The sequence below is a fragment of the Penicillium psychrosexuale genome (genome assembly GCF_028828465.1).
Source record: "Penicillium psychrosexuale strain IBT 29551 chromosome Unknown utg000002l, whole genome shotgun sequence".
NCBI classification, from domain to species: domain Eukaryota; kingdom Fungi; phylum Ascomycota; class Eurotiomycetes; order Eurotiales; family Aspergillaceae; genus Penicillium; species Penicillium psychrosexuale.
The window spans coordinates 4984281-5008370 of record NW_026643187.1 but is presented as its reverse complement, the minus strand read 5'-3'; the positions used below and the strand labels follow the sequence as shown (position 1 = coordinate 5008370).

Sequence of the window (24090 nt, the reverse complement as noted above, 5' to 3'; positions counted from 1 at the left end):
GGTTGCTCTCTTCATGTATCAGCCTGGTGCCGCCTCAGTAGCGTGAGCACGTGTGATCACTTGTTACCTATGACTACATCATTCGGGCACCAATTGGGCACCAATTGGGCATGTGACAATAATTACTCTATCAAGTAATTTTGGTCTTGGCGAGCCTGGAAGACTGAGAAATTACTCGAAGCAGTGATTCTTGGTACGATGTGCCAATGCACGTGACCTCATCAATAAGATAAAGGAGGGGTGTACCCCCTCTTCGTAGATGTGGATTATTATTTCGGGTAACAAAATGTTCGGTCGATTTCGAGTAATTGTTAGTCGGCAGCCTGAGACCCTTCCTATTGATGCTTCGCTTGCTTCCCGAATGGGAAGTGCCATCTTTGTGCCTTCGGTGGGTACTGAAGTAAGAGTACATCATCGATGGTTTTATTTGATATATTCTCGATGCAGTGTGCAGTCGAAAAGTCAATTCGAAGAACTCTTCTGTGGTATGTTGCAAAGGAGGGGTGTTCCTATTGCTCGATACTATGGTTGTCGTGAAGAACATGTAACCGAAGGGATTCAGTACCATGTGTTGGTGAAACTTCAGAAACAACCCGGGTGGAGTTGTAAGCATACGTATGCTGTTTTTCGCTTGGAAGGCAACGAGTATGCTTCGTTGAATATCTATATCTCGAAGTCTAGGGATGACGTTTCGTTGTTTATCGCGAAACATGTTGCTTTCATGGAAAAGTTGAAGGGTGGTGATTGTTTTGGACAACGCCCAAAGTTAATGTCGCTGAAGGCATGGCTTGCGAAGCTGGAAAAAGATCATCAAGGTCCGGTGTCCTCGACCGGGCAGTATAGAGCTGAAGACTCTCTCCGTCCCGGTCAAACCACAATTCGGAACCCCAACATTCAAGTCGCTCACGTGGAAGCAGCCTCTGCTCATAGTGAAGACCAGGGACGAGTGTGAGTCAGAATTTCTCATTCTTCCCACTTCATAGTTAGCAGTCTTCCTCTTACCTTAGTTCCGACGGCCGTTTCAAATGCTTCTGGCAGGGCTGCACGAACCACACGACATTTAGCAGCCATTCAACCTTGATGCGCCATATCAAAATACAGCATGTCAAACATCGCTCCATCGTGTGTCCTGAATGTGGTCGGACCTTTGGACGTGTGGATAACATGAGAGGGCACCGGGGAAGACGCCATAGGGTTTTTGATTGAAGTTGATGCTGGCGATGAGGTTTGGATTGAATGTACGCAGGCTTTCGGTTTTTTTTTAAGGTATATAACGTAGGCGATGGAAGAATTTGGGAATTTGAAAATGCAAAGATCATTTATACGGAAGTCTGAGGTCAAACCAAACACAGACGTAAGAGGGGTTATCGGGCCGTAAAGAAGTGTTGCCCGTGATGTGACTAGCATGAATATAGCTTAGCGGTGCGTACTATTTCCGATGTTGTGCTCATGTACCTTTTGTATGGAGTTGCCATATAGAAGATACAGTGCTGGCAACCTCGACACGATTATGTAATGACATTCTGCGCCAAGACGCTAGTCCAAAATCTGCGCACGGACCAGTGGGAGGCTCTGGCACCCCACACATCCTCCCCACACTACCTTAAACCCCTCCCCGTCTACTCCGTAGTGTACTTGAGAATGGAATTGAGCCCACAAGTAAGTCTGTCCAACATTCTTTCTTATTTTGTCGGCTATCGAAAAGGGAACAGAGCCTACGAGGACCTGCTAACGGTTATACACTACCGTATCAAGGAAGATCTCGTTTTGGCCTAGTTATCTGCCAGCAATAGCCGCGATTCGAAGCATATTATTATTGCGGGATGGCTCGCATTATCGAGGAAAGTATTGTTCTGTGTAATTTATCTTTTGGTCTCCCGTTTACGGTGCCATTTCTTGCACACCGTGCATGTTTATCGACTCTATCAATAAAACTTTCGCCGCCACCACGAAGCACCCTTCAATGAACTCCGGAACCAACCTTCTCTTCATTCCCACTGTACATATTCTCCCCCCTTCACCCCTCACTCTATCTTTGGCAAACGGTTTTCTTCAACATCCAACACATTCCAACGGGAGCTCACGACTCGGCCTTCCTTGATGGTTGCTAGCAAATGAACGTCCGGTCGGTCCAAAACGGTGATATCATCCAAGGGGTTTGCGTTCAAGACGAGCAAGTCGGCGGCAAACCCTGGAGCAACCTTGCCCAGGAATTTATCCTGTCGCAACATCCGCGCAGGAGTCGTGGTAGCGCTTCGAAGGACCTCCAGTGGTGTCTGGACAGTGCTCCGAATGGTAAATTCTTTACTTTGGGCATAATGCAGGGGACCTAAAAGATCCGTGCCAAAGCAAATATCAAGCCCAACTTTATTGGCTAGCTCCAGGGCGAGAAGGCCTTTGTCCAAGACTTCACGGTTTTTGCCCGCAGAAACAGGGGGGAGGAATCCGCTGAACTCGGGAGCGGCCATCGTAGCGTATGTCACCAGGGTGGGGGTAAGAAAGACGCCGTACTCCTTCATCATTTCGGCTGTGGCTTTGTCAATGAGATTGCCATGTTCAATCCCCTTGACTCCCTGTCGGATAGCCTGCTGGATCGCCTCTGGCGTATACGCATGGCTGGTAACATACGTCCCCGCATTGTTGGCCACTGTAACAATCGCCTTTATCTCATCATTGGATAATTGAAGGTGTTGGATCTCGTCTGTGGCGCTAGCAACCCCGCCACCACCCATGATTTTGATGAAGTCCGCGCCCTGCCGCAACTCCTCGCGGGTATACTTCAAGCACTGATCAACTCCATCCACGATGCGACCAACCCCATTCACATGCCCTCCACAGCACTCATTGGGATCGTGCTGCTGACGACGATCTCCATGGCCTCCTGTTTGGGAGAGGGCATGTCCGGCAATGAACAATCTCGGCCCGGATATGATGCCTTCCTGGATTGATTCTTTCAAGGCAAAAGACGCTCCTCCACAATCTCGGACCGTCGTGAAGCCACGGTCCAGCATGGACTTGCAAACACCCGGTTGCCGTAGCATACTCTGGGTGCTGCTTACCTCTTTCAGTTCTCGGAGGCTCAAAGAACCAGGTACTGCAGCGATGTGGACATGGCTATCGATCAAGCCCGGGCAGACGTATTTGCCTTTCAGGTCGATTTGTACAGCGTCGGGGTCAACATTGTCGCCAGTCTCTACTCCGGAGGTGTCGACTAATGATACAAGGCCACCGGAGAGTTTGATGGTCGTGTTCTTGATGACTGTTCCAGCGTCAAGGTCAATCAAGTTGGCAGACGTGAAGATGTACGTCCGTTGAGGACCCAGCAGCCAAGGCTTGGCAATACGCTGAAGATCGGGTTTCCGGGCTGTCATGGTGGTAGTGGTAACAAGGAGAAAGACGTAAGCAAGTTATCGATGATCAGGCAAGTTTAAAGATATTGAAGCCTTATTCTTGATTCCAAGGTGGTAATAGGATGAACAAGAAACTTGCAATTTCCACCGCAGTGGGATCAGCTCTTGTATTGTAGACTAAGCATGATCTACCAAATGATAGTCTATCTGGACGTATTACAATTGCCGATAGCGTTGTCTTGGCATCGATACTCGCCATCATTTGACGTGCGGGTACGTGTACCCGCATCCCAAACCTACTTCGGTGGCAACAGAGACCGGCCCTGCGGGTACAAGTACCCGCAGATCTCACCGGCTAATCACCGGGTGCTTGTAAGGATTGGGTATCCTTTGTATGGTGACTCTATACAAAAGGTACATGAGCAACATAGAGTCATCTTCTCGATTTTCTCAACTATCAGACCGGCTTCAGGAAATCTAAAGAGATAAAGATATAGCGAAAGCCTGGTTCAAGTTATCTACCACTAAGATTGATCCTGAGTATATGATATCAAAGTGTAAAGACACTCGTTAGCAATCACCAGATATAGACATCATGTGGAAAAGTTTATTATTCTCTATACTGAATAATCCCACTAACATTGATACTAAGTAATCAAGACGCTGTCTACACTACAACTATCTTCCTACATTCTCCCTAATTAGTTCGAGGTTTATAGATATTGAGACTATGTTTATGTACCTTTTGTATGCAGTCGATATACAAAAGATACCTGCCTCTACAAATGACTATCTGGTGGGGCCCACTATAGATGTGTTGGTGCTTGGCACGATTACAGCCTACCTACCACAGGTTTTATCCTGCCCTATAAACGATTTATTAATAAAACAAACCAATGAAAGATAACGCCAATGCTCAGTGGCTTGGACTAGATGTCGCGTTTCCATAGAGCCAGAAGTGGATCGCACGCACCTACCCACTACATGCATTCACGGCTGTCGAGAGATAAGCCAAATCCGGGGTAGTTTGTCATATATAAAGGCCGGGGTATTGTTCTCCTTTTCCTCCCAGTGATATTTCGTACATCGTGCATGTCCATTCCTTATCCAATTCACTCAGATCATGATGAATCAATCGGATACCAAAACCGCAGATATGCAATTGGACGAATCCAATCCGAAGACTGCTATGGAAACAGGCACTTCGGCAATCCACATTGACCCTGCGATTGAGAGACGGGTCAGGTGGAAGATTGATTTGGTGGTCTTGCCACTGGTAAGCAATTGTCCTTGTTCGATATCATGGGAATGGATGCTGATCGTGAGAGGCTTGAAGATGTGCTTGATTTACTTCTCTCAGTGTAAGTTGTTTCATGTTTTGGTTCCTCTTGCTTTTGGATACCGCTAATATCCCGCATTTAGACCTTGACAAGCAGAGTCTAAGTTACGCTGGTGTGTTCGGATTGATAGATGACCTACACCTTGTGGGCACACAGTTCGCCTGGCTAGGGTCCATCTTCTACGTTGGGCAGCTGGCGTCAGAATTCCCGGCCATCTACTTGATGAGTCGTCTTCCGCTTGCCAAATTTGTATCCTGTCTTATGTGAGTTTCGAGCAATCTCATGATGATTATTCGGGAAATCTGACCGAGTATAGTATACTCTGGGGTGGAGTTTGCATGGTAATTTACCCAGTCACCAACATTTTGTTTGAAGGCATACTGATATCAAGATAGTGTCTGGCAGGAGCAACAACCTTCTCATCTTTCATGGGTGTTCGATTCGCCCTTGGATTGGCTGAAGGTGCGGTCTCGCCTGCCTTTGTGACGCTCACCAGTCTCTGGTATAAGAAAAGCGAGCATCCCATGCGCATCGGGTAGGATATCCCTAATAACCCCCAATCTACCTTTTCTCTATCTAACCATCAAATTCTCAAACTAGTCTATGGATCAGCTGCAACGGGCTGGCTCAGGTCATCGGTGCTCTAATGATGTATGGTATCGGTCACAACACGGCATTGGCCATTGCCCAATGGAAAGCGATGTTCATCATCTGTGGAGCTCTCACGGTCTTCTTTGGAATCCTATTCTTCTTCTTGATGCCCGCTGGTCCCGACTCAGCGTGGTTTCTCACCCCCGAAGAGCGACAGGTAGCAACACAACGATTGCGGGCGGAAACCGAAGGAGGAGACCAGACAACTTTCTCTATCTCACAATTGAAAGAGACAGCTATGGATATCAGAGCATATTTGAGTTTCCTATTTGGGCTTCTCATCACACTACCTTCGCCAGTCATTGCAGTAAGTCGCGTATTCTCTTACAAGAAGACATGTGTGCAATTACTGACTATACTCCGGTGACAGTTCGCTTCCCTTATCATCTACTCTTTGGGCTACACAAATTTCGAAACCATGCTATACACTTCACCAGCAGGTGCAATTCAGATGTTCTTTATTTGGGTCGGAATAGGTCTCTGCTACATTTGGCCGAATCGTCGATGTGCGATCACCATCGGGCTTACAATCATCCCGCTCGTCGGAATCATTCTACTATTCACGCTCCCCTTGTCCTCGGGATGGGGTATGATTGTTGCATCGTGGTTGGTATGTAAATTGGCTGAACCTACACCCTCGTACTTGTACTGAATTTTGCTAATTCTTGTTTTACAAAGGCCTCCGTCATCTCAAACATCTTAACGGTCATTCTCAGTCTAAACGCTTCCAATATTCGTGGAAATACCAAAAAGGCCATCGTCAACGCTTTGTTCTTCGTTGGCTACGCTATCGGTGCTATAGTTGGACCATTACTCTGGAACACGAAAAATGCACCCAGGTATCGCAGTGGTCTCGTATTGGCTCTGGTTAGCTGGCTTGTGTTCATTCCGACCGTCGGGGTGTATTGGTTCACGTGTGCTCGTGACAATAAACGTCGGTCTACAATGGGGATGGATATCTTCGAGTACGCGGAGGAGGTCACTGGAAAGGACTTGACGGACAAGGAAGACAAGAATTTCCGGTATAACCTTTGATTTAATGTGATGTGTTGATGCGGTGGGGAATTGTTTATAAGCAGCTTGTCAGAACTTTCTTTGCCCTTTGTGGCTTTTAGGCCTTGTTGCTTTATTCTTTGTCTCCTGGAGATGAAGCTATTTACTAGTAGTTAAATCATTATCATATTACCCCACTGCTGTTGATCCCTCTTTTCTCTCGGCCACGCAGACACCTACGTGCATCATATAGCATTTTGACAAGTTTAAAAGAAGCAAAAGGATAATCAAGGAGGACAGAATGTTCTGTTGAGATTGAAGTGGAAAAGAAGACGTGGATTTATTTCTAACTGCCGTTCCAATTTTGTACATCACTCGAGTATAGGCTGTCAAGCCCAAGGAGATGTAGCTCTGTAAATGAACAGTCTTCAAGCGCAATCCCTATGTCAGAAAATAGAGCCAGGTTAGGCTCTTCGCCTTCATGCTGGTACATGTCCAATCCTTCGGTAAACGTCTCTTCACGTGGCTCCCCAAGCGGAAGTGGACCAGTCTCTCCCTCAGGGCGAGATTTCCCATTATCCAAACAGGAAATAGACGCCAAGGCTTTGTTGACCACGTTTTGGAAATTGTGGACATACTTGAGGCTATTTCTGGCCAAATCACTGCCAGTAGCCATATATTGCAGAGCGCCCATTGCGGTCCGGACTTTCGGAAACGAGGACAGTCGTGGGTTCAGGATACTATCCAGGAGAACGATGATGGTTGCGGAGCTGCAGGTATGGAAATCAGTGTAAGAGAATAGACTCAGTTGCCCGCGACTTCTGAGCAGATCAATGAGATCGATTATCCGCGCTGCGTGTTCTGCGCAAGCGTCTGATAATTCTTGACTGTCGCCCGCTATGTCAAGGTCGTCTTTTGTGGGCTCTTTCTTGCTGAGTAAGCGTCGCACTTTGTCGATCAGGGCTGCGCGACCGATATAGATCCAGATCATAGAGTAGTGGAGTTGTAAATGCACGTTCAGTCGTAAACAGTTATCGTCCAATGTGGCTAATTGAGCGGGTAGGTCTGCCTTCCAAGCCAAAAGTTGACTTCGGATTTCCTCGGTCGAACCGTGCTTCAAGGACCTATTGACGGTTAGCATACCAGCCGGGAATGTTGTCTGGCTTCCTTCGTCCAGATTACAATAGCCTTCTCACCTTAAGCAAATCACTTCGTTGAGCAACAGAGTCAACCTTGTATTTGCCAGTAGTCTCTCGGCTCTATAGGAGCCCGGAACATCCAGGTCAGGCTGTCGATGAGGAAGGAGGCAGTCGATATCTTTGGTTTGAAGCGTCTCGGGATATCCAAGAGAAAGAGCAACCATTCTGGAATCTTATTAAGAGAAAGATAAGAATCAGGGTTATATAGAAAGCCATACCGTTCAATGCTGTAGGTAGTCCAGAACACACGGTTGTGGAGCTCCGAAAGTGACGGAGATAATGCCGACCTTGTTGATTTTCGATGAAGGCCGAGGCTGATCGCGATGCGCAAAGCAAGCCCAAGATAGGTGTAACAAGTTTCAGTGCTATGAATCGGCAGTACATACAAGGCGAGTAGTAGACAGCTCAGCAGGCCTTCCAGGGAAGGAGAAGCTATTATCTGCGGCACAAGTTTCTGCGCATGTTGGAAGTACCGCGTCCCTGGAATTCCTGACTGAACCACAGTCATGGCTTCCAAGGCAATCGAATTGTCAGTATGGTATAGATGAACGAACTGGCTGCCCATGGCGAAGACAGTTAGGGCCAAACAAATGAACTTGAGACTGGAGTAGGTCGGTGATAGGTCACTGTCATAGAGTTCAAACAGCTGCTTTCTAAACGAGCTTTCGTCGAAATAGTACCAGTTGGCCTCGGCATAGGAGAAAAATGATGCCATGAGAACTTCGGCCCCGGCTCGAGAGGGGAAATCTTTCAAGATCTGCTGTCTGAGGATGATTTCATTTTCACAATATGATTCGTCTGTGGGATAAAAAGTCTGATTGAGAAATAAGTCAGCAATAGGCAGAAGAAGAACCCATTATGAAGTTTTCATGTAACATACGGTATCCTCTGGAAGGTCCAGTCTGTCAGACTGGGAGACTGCAGCAGCAGCGCGTGCGAGAAAATTTCTGTGTGACAGTATATCGTCACCTTCAGTGAGGTTGTCAGTCCGAGTAAGTACACATCTGCGGTTGAATCCTGCCCTACCAGGCGGTTGTCCTTCATTTAGGTGACGTTCCACAGACATAGGTCTAGTTCCATGCTGTGATGAAGGTCTAGTATGCCAAAATGGACTCCTCCGCTTTGAAGAGCGATCTCCAGAGTCTTGGTTCAAGTCCCTGAATATCTCGAAAAGAAAAGATATATGGTGGGCTTTGAGACCGACCTCCGGATATGATTTATTGAACCGTGCTACAACATCGTCATCGATGTGAGTTTGACTGTGCGAATTAGATTGCACCAAATAAAGGGAAGTCCGTGTCTCATGGGCTACCTAGATGATGATTCGGCTGGGCTGTCCTCCCTCGTCTCAAAAATGCAAGTCATACTGCTTTTTCTGCAATTCCAGCATCCCTCGGGCGACTGCAGTGTGCATCGACGCTTACGTAGGCGGCATTGGGTGCAGGCTTTGACAATGCGTTTGCGTTGATCTAAGGGTACTTTAGGGCGGTCGCGTTTGGAGCTGATTTTCCGTAGTGATTCGGACATTTTTGATATATCACCTTATGCATTGTCGTACAAAATGGAGTTTAGTCTTCCCCGGAGTTTGGCTGACCCTATCAATCACGTGATCCATCTTTATCTTATCTCCACCAATCGGCTTAGCTTCCGTAATCGGTATGTAATACATCCTTTAACTAGTTAGTTATGCATGTAGCACTAGTTACATAATTATACATTTTTTACATAACCCCCTTCATGACGTTTCATTGGTCCAGAGCTCTGTTAGCCCTACTAGGATGACAAGTTATCAGATGCTATTCACTCTATAACTAGGTAATACTAAGTGTGCGTAATGAACTGTATACGGGTTTCTTTTATCGCAATTTGACAAAAACCACAGCGCTGCGCCGCAGCGTGCTGCGCCTATGCTCTTGTATTCATATATTCTTCACTGTAGCACCTTTCAACCTCGGCGTGAGGAGCACGCGCGCTGGGAGAATAGGTGTATAAGAATAATCTCGTCCCTTAGCTCTCTTCCTCTTTCTTCTATCTCCCCACCTACACAAGCAGTGTGACCAGCAGGAAGTACATTATATGTGTTACATGCCAGTTAAATTCAAAAGAACGAGTGCATTTTCTCAAGATACTAAGTATAGAGAGAGAAAGGAAAGGAATAATATCTACGAGCTACATTTACCGGGGTTTTTACGAGCTCATTCTGCAAACCATGTAATGACGACAGCTCGCTTAGGTCCACTTCCAATCGAGGAAGGAGCGATTCTGTCAGAAGCGGAAGGTACAGCTGGGGCAAGTAACTAGGAGGTCAGATCGTCACAATATGGCCGACGTGTTCAACCGTGAATGTAAGTCCGACGTCCAACTGTGGTATATAGGTAAGTTTCGTCGCAACATGAACCAAAAGGAAGCCTTCAAACAACTCAGTCACCAGTTCCACACCAAGGGCACGGGAAATATGAAGACCGAGAAGCGTCTCAAACAGATCGACGAAGAAAGAAGCGAGTCTATGAGCACGCTGGAAAGTAGCCAGAACACCAGCATGAACACTGCTGCGCATTTTGATGCTTTCTTTTTCTTTCTTCTCAATGGCCAGATACCAAATTTACGATATCTAGTATATTAACGTACTACATAACGTGCTATTAACTTGTTTCTACTTACCTTAGAGCTCATGTCTATGCAATCGAGCAACCATACCTCCTGACATATCAGTTCTTTGAATGGACATCAGGAGACTTGAGCATGTGAGGTATGACATCATCATACAATTGACATCGGGAGCTGCACATCTTCTGCAGTGGAGAGCTTCTTCTAACAAATCTCATTGGCTCATGTAACAATCTATTGACCTTCCAGGTGGAGTCAATGACGGGATAGTGATACATACATAATGTACATTGTACACTGATGCTGATCATATAGAAAAGCCCAGAGCCACCCTTCGCCCTCAGTCCGACTTAAAAAAGGAAATATTGAACACAATCAACTTATCCCTACTATTACATTTATACGACCATTCAGCTACTCACCAAAATGACACCCAAAGTCCTCGTCGTCCTCACCTCCGAAGACAAGCTCGGCACCACCGGCAAGCCAAACGGCTGGTTTCTAGTATGCAACACCAATTCTAGCTTCAATTGAATCAAATACCTCCATATCCCATTCCATCCTGACAATAGGACAATTCCCACAATGAACCCTCTACTAACCATACCATCCCAAAGTCCGAATTCGCCCATCCTTACGAAGTCCTCCACGACAAGGTCTCCCTAACCGTTGCCTCGCCAAAAGGCGGCGAAGCACCCCTAAGTCCATCCTCAATAAAGATGAGCGAGTCAGACCCGATATCGCAGAAGTTCCTGAAAGAACAAAGAGCCCTCTGGACGAACACGGAAAAGCTAGCCGATGTACTTCCGCGCGCCGGCGAGTTCGATGCCATTTTCTACGTCGGCGGTCATGGACGTGAGTTACCCATACCCATACCCATACTCCCGTCCTTCTTTCCCAGCTCCTAGCTATATACTTTTATCATCCCATCTATGCAAATAACATCCTCTAATGATATACACATCAGCAATGTTCGACCTAACCGAAAACCCCACCTCGCTTGCTCTAATCCAGGCCTTCGCTGCAGCCAATAAGCCCGTTGCTGCCGTCTGTCACGGTCCCTGCGTCCTGCTAAATGCGACGGCGCCCTCCGGCGTGCCGCTTATCTCTGGCGTTGGCGTGACTGGGTTCTCGAATAACGAGGAGGATGCGGTGGGTCTGTCGTCTGCTATGCCGTTTATGCTGGAGACGGAGCTGGGCCGGGTTACTGGTGGGAAGTATGTGAAGGCTGCGAAGCCTTGGGAGGAGATGGTTGTTATTGGGAAGGCGGCTGGGACGGGGTCGACGATTATTACGGGGCAGAATCCGGCGTCGGCGACGGGGGTTGGGAAGGCGATTTTGAAGGCTTTGGGGTTGTAGTTAGTTCGGGTTTGGAATTAGGATCTAGTATATGATTAAAATCAGTAGGATTAAGAGTCCATATTGTATGTTATTTCCTATTAGTGAATTAGTCTGGTTTGATTGTATGCTTGGAATAAGTAAGAGTTCCATATTACATTGATAGTACTTCAACTCAAAGGCACAAAGCGATTCATATTGGCAGCGAACCAGAATCAATAGCAGTAGCGAAAGGGGAATAGAGCAAGTGACAGACAAAAAAGCAGCCCAAATTCGATAGATGGGGGAAAAGGAAATAAGCCAAGGCAGGAGGATATTTGTCCAGTCGAATCGAATATCGACGGAGAAGAGGCAAGAAATCAAAGAAAAAAATAAACAGATGTCGCAACCAAATAAAGAATCCATCAATCGTATCGCAGTATTCGTCAGTCTGCTCATCTCCAGGATATGGAAATGGGGACCTTGGTCGGTCATCGGACCGCGCTCAAAGCAAACACGACCAATGTCTGGTCGGGAGAAGGGTATACGATTAACAAAGATACATCCTGGGTCATACTGAATAGAGAGCCAGAGGGAAATGGCAGGAATAATAAACAAAAGAAAACAGGTCCGGGAACGTCGCAGGCTAGCGCTTTTGACCGTCCTCCGCGTTGCCGGTCAACTCAGCCACTCGGGCCTTGATGCGGGCGACACGGGCCTCGATGGCTGTGGAAACAACTGTTAGTGTATGGTCAGTGTTGGGGATGAAGTTACTAACTCTCTTCTCCACTAGTATCTCCCTCGTCAGTGCGCTCGGACTGGCTAGTCCGGGTGTTGGCCTCGGTATCGTGGTCGTGCACCTGTTCCTCTTGGGCAGCAGTCCGCTGAGCAGCAGCCTCACGGATCGCCTTCCAGCGATCATGTGTAGCTTCAGGTGACTCAGGCGAACTGGCGACCTCATGGCGAACACCATTGCCGTTGGACGGGCTCTGGGGAACCTGGGACTTTTGCGCTACAGGTGTGACGTCCACGGGAGAATCTCCGGGGACGAAAGCAGGCTGGTCAGCCAGGGGGCCCTGGTCGAACTTGGAGAACTCCTGATCGGCTGCTTTAAGTTCGTGAGTAGCAACGCGCGAGAGAGCATCATACTCAATGGCGCGTCTGGTCTTGGGCGGCTCACCGTTCTGTTCCAGAGAAGCGGAGGCTTGAGCCGGGATTGAGGGGTTTGCCACTGGTTCCTTGGCGGTCGGTTGAACACACTGAGGCGAGGGCTTTTGCAATTTAGCCACGGACGCGGTACTCGGGAGAGGCTTCTTCTTCATGGGACCGGACTCCTGAGCTGCTTTCGCCCTGGCCTCGAGGGCCGCACGAGTAGCTGCCACAGTGGAGATTTCCTTAGAATCACCGGTCTTCACGAGAGGCTGTTGCTGTTCGGGCTTCTTTTTGGCACTAAACATGCTCTTAAATCCGGAATTGCCAGTCTTCTTCTTCAGCTTCTTGCCCCCCTCGTCCACAGAGTCCCGACGCTCAGTAGGTTGTTCAACAACGGCAGGCTTTGCGACGGGCTTCTTCTCTTCGGGAGTAGCGACATTAACAGCTTTAGTTGGCGCCTCCCTAGGAGAAGGGGGAAGAGGAGTGGACACAGCAGCAGCTGCAGCTTCTTTGGGAAGTGGCGGGGGAACACTCTTTGAAGTGTTGGTTGGAAGAGGTGCCAACGGCGCGGTAGACTTCTCCTCGGTGTCCTTCGAAATCGGCTCGGGTTTGTCCTCGGGTTCTTCACCAGTGCCAGCGCGGTTGTCATTGAGATATGCTGCCCTGAAGGCACCCTTATCGTAATTCTTAGTCCACTTCATGGCCTGGGATGCCTCGCTCACAATGGCAGGCTGAAGGGTCATGATGGAGTTGGTCTTGGAGTAACGGTTATCATTAGGGATTGCACGGTTCTCTTTCGCCTCCGCTTCTTGCTCGCGGTGCTTCTTTTGCAGAGCGGCCGCAGCTTCCTGGATCCGCTTGTGCTGATCCGGTCCGATGCTGGTCTTGCTTTGCGTTCCCTGGTTGTTGGGTCGCTTGTATGAGTCTTCAATAGAAGGCACCTTCTTCGCCAACGACTTGCGGCGATTGAGCTTTCCCCTGCGGCTGCCAAAGCTGAAGAATCGCTTCTTTTCGACAATCTGAGCACCGGCCTCAGGCTCTGGAGCAGCACCCTTGATCTGCTCTTCGAGGATCAGCCATTTGGTATCCCGGATTTTGGTCTCCAGGAGAGCGCATCGACCAAACACAGCCTTGCGTGCGGACGGCTCATCGCCAGATAAACTGCTGATCCAAACCCACCAGAACGAATCGTCCATGTCTAGGGAGGTGATGCTCGCCAACTCCGCAGGCTCGAGAGCCGGCTCGATATCCAAGGAGCGCTTGTGCGACTGAGAGCTCATGCCACGTGCAGAGGCAAGGGGGGGCAGAAACTTGTCAGGTGTCAGGAGCAGAGGGCCCACGTGGTCCTTCAATTTGTTTTCATCCGGGAATCCGGATGACATGAAGTCTGCCCACGATGGGGTGGTCGGACGGCCAAAGTCCCCTGTTCCAGATTGAGGAATGGAGCTCAAGCCCGCCCCAGATCCACTCCTTGCAGTCGCCGGCGAAGCAGTCTCGTTGGCTTCGTCCTCCGGGTCAGAGTCAATCGAACCACCGAACCCAATATCCTCGAAGCGAGACCAAGATGCATCCCGTAAACTTGTTGACTGCTTGGTACTCGAGACGCTGGATTGATTCGTAGATGAGATACATCTAAGAACACGGAGACACTCGTCGGTCAATGCATCAACTGGGTCTTCGTAGTTGGCAAATTCCTGCAGGTGCCAGTCGTCGTCGCGGTATTCAAAGTTCTTTGCGCGTCGCAACAAGGAGAATGGGGTCGGGGAGACATTCTCCACAATCATAATCACCTTTGTAGTCGTAACTTGCAACAAGGTCGGGGTTTCGGGAGGGTATTCGGTCGCTTCGACGAGTGAATGAAGAGAAATTGGCAGCGATGAGATGCCGCTCACGCCGCGAGGGACATCGGGAGACAACGAACGAAGGTAGGCGAAGAACAAGTGACTGGTAGCATCGGCAGCACTAGAGATTGTTAGAATACCATCCGAAACATCGGATCAATGAAGTCCATACACAGCCCAGTTCTTATAGGCGGCCTCGAAGCCATTGCCTGTATCGACATGCTCAAACGCCCACCAGCCAGCGTATCGGGAAAGCTTGCGACCTCCCAAGCCATTGGATTTCCCATGGGCCGCAATGGCAGCCAAAAGATCGAAGAAGTCCAGAATAATACTGGTGCGTGCATCGGAGTCGCCGCCGATCGGAATGAAAGTTGAGAAAGCGTCGCGGGCCATATCCGAATCTAATGTTGCATCAGCGCGTGTGTTCCCCGCATTCCAAAGAATATCGCATACCATTTTCGCCCATCTTGAAGGTTTCGTACGCCTCCCAAGTGACAACACCGCCAGGGAGTCTGCTCCAGCACCATTTCATCACACCGCAAAGGACCTATTCATAGGAATGAGATTAGTGACCCCCTAATAATCCCTGGGAAGACATTATCCCTCACCATCGGCTCCGTGAGCCGGAGTTCCTGCGACAAGTCATTTCCGTTAACGGGCGAGCCCTTTTCGAAAGACTGATTAAAGTAATTGCGAATGAACGTGCGAGCTGCGCTGGGGTCGGAGCTAGGACGGAACGGTAGGAGGAGGAATGGCGTGTGAAGAGCTGCAGCGACGAATGATCAGCAATCCGACGCACCATGCCATGTCCGTATCTCACGGTCGAGTTGGAAATCCACCACTTACCTCGGGCCTTGAGCTCATGCACGCACCCTCGTACAAGGTCTTGGACCTCTTCCGGGGCGACCTCTGTCCGCTGCCACGCATCAGTCCATTTAGGCTTCGCAGGGCCCGTGTTGAGCGCCGCGGTAGGTTTAGCCTGCTTCTTCGTCGCAGTGGAGTCCTTGCCCCGAAACACCCGAGAAAGGAAGGACATGTCGGAAGGTCGGCCACTGGCAATTGAATTTGCGCGTCAGAAAACGGACTGTGGGGAGAGATTAAGGGTCCGCTTTTTTGGGACTTCTGTTAATCGACAACAGATTAGTAGGGATTTCAAAAGACCACAATGCAGATAACCGACACGGCAATTCGACCGAGCGAATAGTTAAAACGTCTAGGCGTGTCCGGGATGTCCTGCAGCCCCGGTAACAGCAGGACAAAGTAAGAGAATCCCTGGTCTAGGATCTTATTTGTCTGTGCTTCTCAGAGTGGAAACCGCGCAAGAGACCTCAGGAAGAAAAGAAAAAGGAGAGGAAAGGAAAAGAGCGGAAGAAAGCAAAGTGTTGGGGGAGAAGGGAAAAAAAACGAAGCGATTCACAAGCTCAGGGGTAAACCAGAAACCAAACTACCAAACTAAACTTACCCGCGAATCTCGACTGCGTTAGATGCCCAGCTGCCACACAAAGAAGATTTTCGATTTAAATTTTGGGAACTTTGAAGGATAAAAAGAAATGATACAATGATTATCTGTTTGATCTGGGTTTAGGGGATCCAAGGTTGTGTATGGCTATTGACATGTTCTATTGGAGGACGGTCATTAGACGTGTCGATATGTCTTCAGCGTATATCTGCCCAATATGTCATGGACCAATCAGTGGGGGATGTAGGGACATACTTGACATATACTTCTACATATACTTCTACATATACATATGTAACCTTGAATGTTTACTTTGACGTTTACTTGAGAATAAGATCTGGCTCTCTTTATATATTGTAGGGAGATAGGGTTGGCGATATCACGGGGACATAAATAAGCTATGCTACGGGGTAAATAGCCTATGGAGATAGCCCTGAAAATGTAAATGTGACATTCTATAGATCATATTCCACCTCTATGTCATTATATATCTGTTGTATATATTGAGCTTGAGCTTCCCCGGGTTGACATCATAGCATAGACGGTAAACCCATCCAAGCTGAGAGCGAAGAATACTATCACAGCAACTTGTCTTGCCAATAGGATCCCAAGGACAAGACTCCACTGTCACAAGCCACAGGGACAAGACTAACTACAACGAGTTACCGTGTGCTCAGTCGACATATTCGCGCTGCGACTGCCAAAAGATAAATATAGAACCCGGCGCCTAAGGCCCTGCTGAGTCAGCCAGGAAATCTTCTCAGGCTCCCTCTCCCTCGATTCTATCTTTAGAATCAACCTTTCCTGCATCGTCAATCATCCTTTCTCCGCAGCTTCCATCATTTACTTCGTGTTTGTCTTTTTATTTGTTCCTTTGTTTCCTACCCTTCCATCTCCTCGGGTTCAACTTCTTTTTGAACTTCGGGGGGTGTTTTCAAGTCGCGTCCATACCCCCTCTTCCAGTATCTACAGGGTTTCTTACATGGAAAACAAACTGGTTTCTGGTTTCAGATCCCTTTGTTGACTAGTCACACCGTTCTTCGGATCTTCTCATTCGGAAGAAACCGAGATTCTTCACGTACACATCCACCCCGTGCGGCACCGGCTAGAATCGCCATCGCGTCGATTCTGTATCTTGGGTAATTAAATATAGTCGCGAGGTATCTCGCAAGTCGCCCCGCGGCTGCTTGTACCTTTATTCTCAATCTTGCTACCGGTGCGCGATTGGTGCACCCTAGCCATCCATCATGGGTCGCAGGAAGATTGAGATCAAGGCCATCAAAGATGACCGCAACCGCTCAGTGTAAGTTAATCATCCCAGTCAGCCGTTCCAGTCGCTGATCAAAGCTTCTTCGGCTATAGCACGTTCCTGAAACGAAAGGGGGGTCTGTTCAAGAAGGCTCATGAGCTTGCTGTCCTTTGCTCCGTCGACGTAGCTGTCATTATTTTTGGCCACAACAAGAAACTATACGAGTACTCATCATGCGACATGCACGAGGCTCTTGGTCGCTATCAATATGTGAGTAGATGTCTCTTCGATTCATCCCGACAATCTCTAACTAATCATCTCAGTTCGGTCCTCCCCACGAGCATAAAGGTCCGGAAGATTTCGCGGGTAAGCGAGATGACGATGACGAGGAATATGAGGCCTCGCCGGCTCCCGACGAGATTCAAGCAGTTCAGAACCACCCCGCCATTCCCCCTCACCTCCAAAACCAGCCCGCCTTCCAGCACATGAACCATGCACCCTCCGCGTCACCCCCGATCCATCATGCCATGACCCGCCATGGCACCCCGCAACCGCAAGGCACTTCCCGTCCCTCTTCAAGAAATCATATCCGTCGAGTCAGTTCAAACCTAGGCCCCCAGCAACATGGGACACCTCCCCCGCCAGCACCCCCTGGCCCCCAAAATGGCGGGTTCACGTACATGCCCAATCCCTCCATGTACAACCCGAATGTTCATGTAATGAACCAACAACCTCGACCGGGACAGTTTGCGCACTACGGACACCCACCTGGACAACACCAAGGGACGCCTCCTATGCACCCGCATGGTTTACCGCCACAGCAAATGCCGCCACAGCACCAGGGCCAACACCAGAGCCAACAGCACCAAGCACAGCACCAGGCACAACAGCATCAGGCACAACAACAGGCAGCACAACAGGCACAGCACCAGGCGCAGCAACAGGCTCAACAGCAGGCGCAACAGCAGGCGCAGCAACAGGCACAGCACCAGAGCCAACAGCATCAGGCCCAACAGCATTTCCAACAGCACGGCCATGCAGGAATGCCTCCGGGGCCCCACCAGCATATGCAAGCATATATGCCGGAACATGGGAGAAATTCGATGCCTCCAGGGTTCGCGCCTGATGGTCACCAAGAACGGCCTGCCTCGGAGCATCCCCAAGATGATTCTTCGGGAGCAATGAAACCAGAGCACAGCCAGTCGCCACCTCAAATGAAGTCGTTATCAAAATCACGGAGTATTTTCACCCCTATTGATGATCGAGATTCTGTGCTCGCCCGCCACTTTGGAGCTGGAGCGGGGTCATATGAGTCTCACAATAACCACTCTCTCAAGGTCGACCCACAAGCTTCCCTTGGTACCAAGTCAATGCCTGTCAGAGCTGCCACAGAAGCTCCTCGTGCAGGGCCAGTTGCTTCGACGCAAAGAAGCAAACCACCATCCCGAACTAACAGTGGACCGTTGCCATCAAAACGACCACAGTTGAAAGTGCAGATTCCCAGTGAAACCTCCGATGGTGGCAGTGCCACGGCCGACTCATCACGCGATTCCGCTGGGAATAGAACCTCCACGCCTGTGAAAGGAGGTGCCGAAAACGGGCCCCCGGGCGTGGTCTTACCCCCTCCGTCGCCTTCCGCTGGTGCAATACTGAGTGCGGGAGCCCAGGGGCCTCCAAATCCGTTCGCGCGCCCGCCTCCTCCTGTTTCAACCACGCGAAACGACTCTTACAGCAGCAGCAGCGGAAACCCGAACAATGGGAATAACTCAAATAACATCGAAACGCCCATATCCGCCTTGCCGAGTCGCTTTGTATCCGATGCACTCCTCCCGTCGCCTTCCAGCTTCTTCCCCGAATGGGGCTTTGGCCGGTCAGGCCCAGATTCCAACATGCTGCCCAGTCCCCTCACCTTCCCGACTCCGGCAGTACAAAGCGGTCCCGGCTTCTCTCGAGAAGACGAACAAGACAAGAAGAGAAAATCCCCAGACGATGGATCCGCAGGGGAAGGTGCATATAAAAAGCCGAGAACCTGATGAAACTTGGCTCTCCTCGGGGAGTTGTTCCCATACTGTAAAGTGCTGGCATTTTGACCAAGAGACTGTCCTTGTGGACATACAATCTCACTTTCTCAATACCCCATAACACCTTTTGCCCCGGGGGCATTTGAATGTCTTCGTTTCTAGTTCGATCAAGCTTGCAGTTATGTATCCTCTCTATACCCCGGTTTTGTCATCCCTTCATTTTTCGCCATTTTCCTTCTGTCTTATCCCTTTTCAGTGATGTTTCTCGCGTGGATCTAAAGTGATATACACCATTGCTGTCTTGTCTCATCTTTACCTTCATTTATTTCTTATCTTCTGATTTTTTAATCTTGCGTTTTAGTAGAGACCTGGTGTCGAGTCCGTTTTGACTGCTTTTGACTCTTGGATGATGTATATAAAGCAGGTTCTTGTTTCTAGGAATGATGCCAATCTTTTTCTGCCTGCCTATATCGATTCCTGCCTTTCTAGACTATTAAGCAGTAAACTGACCATTTACCTGATTGAGGGTTAAACCCGCGATCGGAGAAGACCCCAGAAGGACTCCGAGTATAAAAGCCGCCACCAACCCCGCTTTTTGCACTTCGATTCCACCAAGGTGTTTCGTCACGCATACTAAGTATATCCTGCATCCAACATGACTTTAACTGGAAGCTGCATGTGCGGCGGTATTGCTTACACCGTTGAAGGTATATCAACTGATCGAAACCACATCCAAAGCTAACAACATCCTAGCCGACACGTATGTGTCCGCCCTGTGCCACTGCACCGACTGCCAGAAGGTGAAACCCAAGACTTATACATATATGCTAATGGGCCTTAAACATAATATCTAATACCAAATAGTGGTCTGGCGGTGCATTTACCTCCAACGCAGTCGTTCCCCGCGCCAGCTTCAAAGTGACAAAGGGTAACTACATCTACACCTCGCACCGCGATCACAATCACACCCACAATCCGCTTGTCAGTTGCTGACTCCACATTTCTTTCTGCATAGGTACCCCCAATTCCTACGATGGGATCGGAAACAGTGGAAAGATCAACAAGCACTTTTTCTGCCCGACCTGCGGCTCAAGTCTCTACACAGAACTGGAGATCATGCCCGATACGACTTGCATCAAGGCTGGGACCCTGGACGGTGGAGAGGCTAATCTTAAGGGAAAGGTTGATGTCGAGTTCTATGTCAAGGACCGTCCGGCTTATCTCGTTGCTGTTGAGGGCGCTAAGCAGGAGCAATTGCTTGGTTGAGTGGTCTTGCTTATAGTTAGCATTTGACATGGAAAGTCAAGGGAAATGATAAAAATTGGTTTGTATTCGAGAAGAATCAATTCAAACTTTTGAGACTGTATAAAAGTCCCCAATGTTTGTTCCACCGTCTGGTATCCTGAGGGCCATTTAAACCCCCAAATTCCTAATTCTACCCTCGTCTTCATCATCGTCCACTTTGATTCCTGATCCAAAACCATCCATCATGTCCCTCCACATCATTCTACGAGGTCATTCCACCGCACGTCGCTTCCCAGAACGAGCCACAGTCCACCTGACCATATAATCAACAGGCGAGTCAGAAGCGACGGTCTCGAAAGAGGTCACCAAGACCTTCAACGGCCTGAAAGAAAGCCTCGGAACGGCAATAGCCGATACCAGCCCTATCGACATCGCATCCCAAAACCCCACCGCATACGACCGAATGGGAAACAATATTGATGAACCCCACGTGTGCGCCACCGTCAAGATCAACGCTATCTTCCTTGACTTGTCAAGTCGTGCAAGGAGGCTGTGCGCGATGCTGTCACGAAGGCGAATCAGTATGCGAGAGCTGTTTCCTGTGAGCATGTTACACCTATGCATATCGTGAATATCAGGGAAATTGAATCTGAGCCCTGGATCCTTCGGCGTATCCGCAGATGCCTGCCTACCGTCACTCCAGTGGCGTGAATTTGACGCCTCAAAATGTCGTGCTCAGCTGTGCTGTGGAGGTTACTTTAAAACTGTGAAGACGTGTGATACATACTTCTGATTGAGCAATACTTCTTGGGTTTCGAGGTTTGATGTACGGGGGCTAGAGCGTCGTGCTAGGCAATCAATGCTAACAGATAGAATGGGCTTGAATTCTGTGTTGTCTGCGCTTGATTATGAATTTGAGACGCATATTTCAATCTTAATATCAGCTTCAACTGTCGTCTTTCTCGAAATATTCATGGACTGTAGTTCGGTGTTCGGCTTTTGATGTGGGGATGATGATATCTTCACGTCGAAGCTTGGCATTTGACGTCAAGAAAGGCAAAAACCATTGGACCTCGGGAATGGGTTTGATAAGGTTGTGCTAGAAAAATAAACTAGAGTATTTATGCCTTCCTGTTGTGAAGATCAATATAGAAGGCTGAAATGCCCTGGATGATATCTTTACCTGTCACCGCCCAAGCCCTTCGGATATGACAGTTCATATCTCTCTCCGCATGGAGATAACCCAGACTTGCCATTTGCGGCAGCCGCTAGTAACCGATATCTAAGGACCTGCCTCATGACCAATTTCTTCCAACTCATTCTCTTCACTCACTCATTTGGCCTCGTACTTCCTCGTACTTCATCTCTGTGAAAACTCTTTCGCGACCTCTAAAATGGCCCAATCGGTTCTCTCCCGTCGGGCACAAGATGTCGTCGACGCCGGATCCGATAACCCCATGTGGGACGTGATGAAGGACGCGTGGGACGCGTCAACAAACCCCAACGGTTATGTCAACGTGGGCGTAGCCGAAAACACACTAATGCACGACGAGCTCCTCAAATTCATCAACAAGAAGCTCGAGCTGCCAGCCAAGTACCTCACCTACAACGATGGCGGATCTGGCTCTTCCAGACTGAAGGCAGCCATCGCCGCGTTCTTGAACCGCCATCTAAAGCCAGTCACGCCCCTAGAGCCGAGCCACATCATAGCCACCAACGGTGTCTCGTCTGCGGTCGAGCATGTTGCATGGTCATTCGCAGATCCCGGCGAGGGCATCCTTCTAGGAAGACCGTACTACGGCATGTTCATCCCCGACATCTCACTGCGTTCGCGTAGTCCCGTGGTTCCTGTCAGTTTCGGAGAACATGACCCTCTCAGCATCGAAAGCGTGGATAAGTACGAAGAAGCATTGCTGGAGTTTCACCGAACAACTGGTAAGAAAGTCAAGGCTTTGATGCTTGCGCATCCGCACAACCCGCTTGGACGCTGCTATCCCAAAGAAGTGCTCGTCAAGCTGATGCGGCTCTGTCAGAAATACCAGGTCCATTTCGTCAGCGATGAAATCTATGCGCTTTCGGTCTTTGAGAATACCGTCGACAAATATCCACCACCTGTCAAATTCGAATCCGCCCTCTCCATCGACCTGACTGGCATTATCGACCCCCGTTTGGTTCATGTCCTCTGGGGTATGAGCAAAGATTTTGGCGCGAACGGTATCCGACTCGGTGTCATCATTTCCCAGGCCAACCGTGATTTCCATATGGCGATGACGGGCCCATCGCTTTATTCTTTTGCTTCTGGGATCACGGATCACCTGACCTCTCTTCTGCTTGAAGACTTCAACTTCACCGACCGGTATATTCAGCAAAATCAGAAGCTGCTGTCGGAATCCTATGCGTACACAGCGAACTACCTGAAAGACCACGGAATCGAATATGCGACAGGATGCAATGCTGCGTTCTTCGTCTGGATGAACCTGGGAAAGAGATACCGCGAGCTTCACCCGGAGAATGAGTGCGAGAACGTTGGGGAACAAGTCATGCAACACCTTTTGCAAAAGAAGGTCTTTTTGGCCAGCGGTTTTCTTTTTGGATCTGAGAAGGATGGGTGGTTTCGACTTGTGTTTACACAGGGCCATGAATTTTTGACCTTGGCTTTGAAAAGGATAGTCGCAGCACTTGAGGGATAGAACAGTCTGTCTCATGTCGTCGCCACGAAACAGCCATGCATCAGTTTGATTTGGCTTGTTGATTTGCGTGCTAGATCAAGCCACGGCGCCTTTCTTAGTTAGCATCTCCATAATCTCTGTGTGGCCTTGTTTGATCGCATCGAGCGCCGTGCCATCAAGTTTCCCTTTCCTCGTGGCGTCGGCCCTATGATAGCAATGCAACGAATTTCTGATAACCTTGCTGATCTTTCAACAGTCTTTCGATACTGAGTCGCTTCTCATATCCTCTTTGATTATTTCGAAGATAACATAGAGCTATAAGTAGGTGCAGTTTTCCATGTTTTTGAGACGTTGGAGATCTCAGGCTGATCCTCAGGGGTGAAATTGCCCCAGGAGAGGAAGCCGCTATTGTTTCTTCTCTCGGGCTCTCAACAGTTCCACAATACCTTCGACAAACTTCAGCTTAAGACATCTATTTTGGGGGTGATAGTAGAGATGAGAAGACGGAGTAGGTGGCTTACACTCAACAAACACGTCCTAAAGCTAACCTCATCTTCGGACCCAATGATTGGCCTAGGACTAGCGCCTGACACGTACCCCTGTCAAGATTGAGGACATCACTCGAATGTAAGTTGTAACCACATTGGGATAAGCAAATTTCAAGACATCTCCGTAGCCTTTCTGTGATGATAATTTTGATCCATCCCATCCGGTATAGTCAGGTGTTTTCAATTCACTCCGTCGTTTCCTATAATATAACCTAGGCCTAAACTCATTATCCCGATTAGATATAGTGATTACTAGGATAAAAAGCCAGTATTAACTTTAAAGCATATAAGCTCAATCCTCGAAACCATAACTGGTTTAACGATAAATGTTCTCTAGCCTATTTGCGGATATTTGCCGTAAGAGAGCGAATAGGGCCATTCCCTTTTTCCCACGTTGCCTTCATGGATAAGACATGCCTCGAAATACCGCCTAACCGACTAGAGGTAAT

General features: G+C 48.8%; 10 protein-coding genes across 10 annotated transcripts; 7 read left to right on the top strand and 3 right to left on the bottom strand.

Annotated features, from left to right (window-relative positions):
- Positions 1–286: 286 nt before the first annotated feature.
- N7518_003037 (uncharacterized protein) lies at positions 287–952 on the top strand (the record flags this gene model as incomplete). The annotated part of the gene is made up of 3 exons (XM_057183964.1): positions 287–400; positions 448–485; positions 682–952. 3 exons carry the CDS (start codon positions 287–289, stop codon positions 950–952), a joined length of 423 nt encoding a protein of 140 aa, XP_057045414.1.
- A 1072-nt stretch (positions 953–2024) lies between these two features.
- On the bottom strand, positions 2025–3371 carry N7518_003036 (metal-dependent hydrolase family protein; the record flags this gene model as incomplete). Its single annotated transcript, XM_057183963.1, has 1 exon — positions 2025–3371. One exon carries the CDS (start codon positions 3369–3371, stop codon positions 2025–2027), a length of 1347 nt encoding a protein of 448 aa, XP_057045413.1.
- A 1102-nt stretch (positions 3372–4473) lies between these two features.
- On the top strand, positions 4474–6376 carry N7518_003035 (uncharacterized protein; the record flags this gene model as incomplete). Its single annotated transcript, XM_057183962.1, has 7 exons — positions 4474–4711; positions 4773–4953; positions 5007–5031; positions 5086–5225; positions 5291–5648; positions 5712–5951; positions 6020–6376. The coding sequence occupies 7 exons, from the start codon at positions 4474–4476 to the stop codon at positions 6374–6376; spliced, it is 1539 nt and encodes a 512-aa protein (XP_057045412.1).
- A 304-nt stretch (positions 6377–6680) lies between these two features.
- Positions 6681–8248, bottom strand: N7518_003034 (fungal specific transcription factor domain-containing protein; the record flags this gene model as incomplete). The annotated part of the gene is made up of 3 exons (XM_057183961.1): positions 6681–7458; positions 7531–7698; positions 7752–8248. The coding sequence occupies 3 exons, from the start codon at positions 8246–8248 to the stop codon at positions 6681–6683; spliced, it is 1443 nt and encodes a 480-aa protein (XP_057045411.1).
- Positions 8249–9853: 1605 nt separating this feature from the next.
- On the top strand, positions 9854–10156 carry N7518_003033 (uncharacterized protein; the record flags this gene model as incomplete). The annotated part of the gene is made up of 2 exons (XM_057183960.1): positions 9854–9878; positions 9909–10156. 2 exons carry the CDS (start codon positions 9854–9856, stop codon positions 10154–10156), a joined length of 273 nt encoding a protein of 90 aa, XP_057045410.1.
- Positions 10157–10566: 410 nt separating this feature from the next.
- N7518_003032 (ThiJ/PfpI family protein) lies at positions 10567–11499 on the top strand (the record flags this gene model as incomplete). Its single annotated transcript, XM_057183959.1, has 3 exons — positions 10567–10644; positions 10713–10995; positions 11108–11499. The coding sequence occupies 3 exons, from the start codon at positions 10567–10569 to the stop codon at positions 11497–11499; spliced, it is 753 nt and encodes a 250-aa protein (XP_057045409.1).
- Positions 11500–12103: 604 nt separating this feature from the next.
- Positions 12104–15486, bottom strand: N7518_003031 (DUF1708 domain-containing protein; the record flags this gene model as incomplete). Its single annotated transcript, XM_057183958.1, has 6 exons — positions 12104–12183; positions 12236–14571; positions 14623–14851; positions 14904–14997; positions 15059–15216; positions 15297–15486. 6 exons carry the CDS (start codon positions 15484–15486, stop codon positions 12104–12106), a joined length of 3087 nt encoding a protein of 1028 aa, XP_057045408.1.
- Positions 15487–17156: 1670 nt separating this feature from the next.
- Positions 17157–19191, top strand: rlmA (SRF-type transcription factor RlmA; the record flags this gene model as incomplete). The annotated part of the gene is made up of 3 exons (XM_057183957.1): positions 17157–17212; positions 17272–17428; positions 17482–19191. 3 exons carry the CDS (start codon positions 17157–17159, stop codon positions 19189–19191), a joined length of 1923 nt encoding a protein of 640 aa, XP_057045407.1.
- Positions 19192–19834: 643 nt separating this feature from the next.
- Positions 19835–20445, top strand: N7518_003029 (GFA family protein; the record flags this gene model as incomplete). Its single annotated transcript, XM_057183956.1, has 4 exons — positions 19835–19886; positions 19933–19979; positions 20044–20107; positions 20195–20445. The coding sequence occupies 4 exons, from the start codon at positions 19835–19837 to the stop codon at positions 20443–20445; spliced, it is 414 nt and encodes a 137-aa protein (XP_057045406.1).
- Positions 20446–21818: 1373 nt separating this feature from the next.
- Positions 21819–23114, top strand: N7518_003028 (putative aminotransferase; the record flags this gene model as incomplete). Its single annotated transcript, XM_057183955.1, has 1 exon — positions 21819–23114. The coding sequence occupies one exon, from the start codon at positions 21819–21821 to the stop codon at positions 23112–23114; it is 1296 nt and encodes a 431-aa protein (XP_057045405.1).
- Positions 23115–24090: the final 976 nt, after the last annotated feature.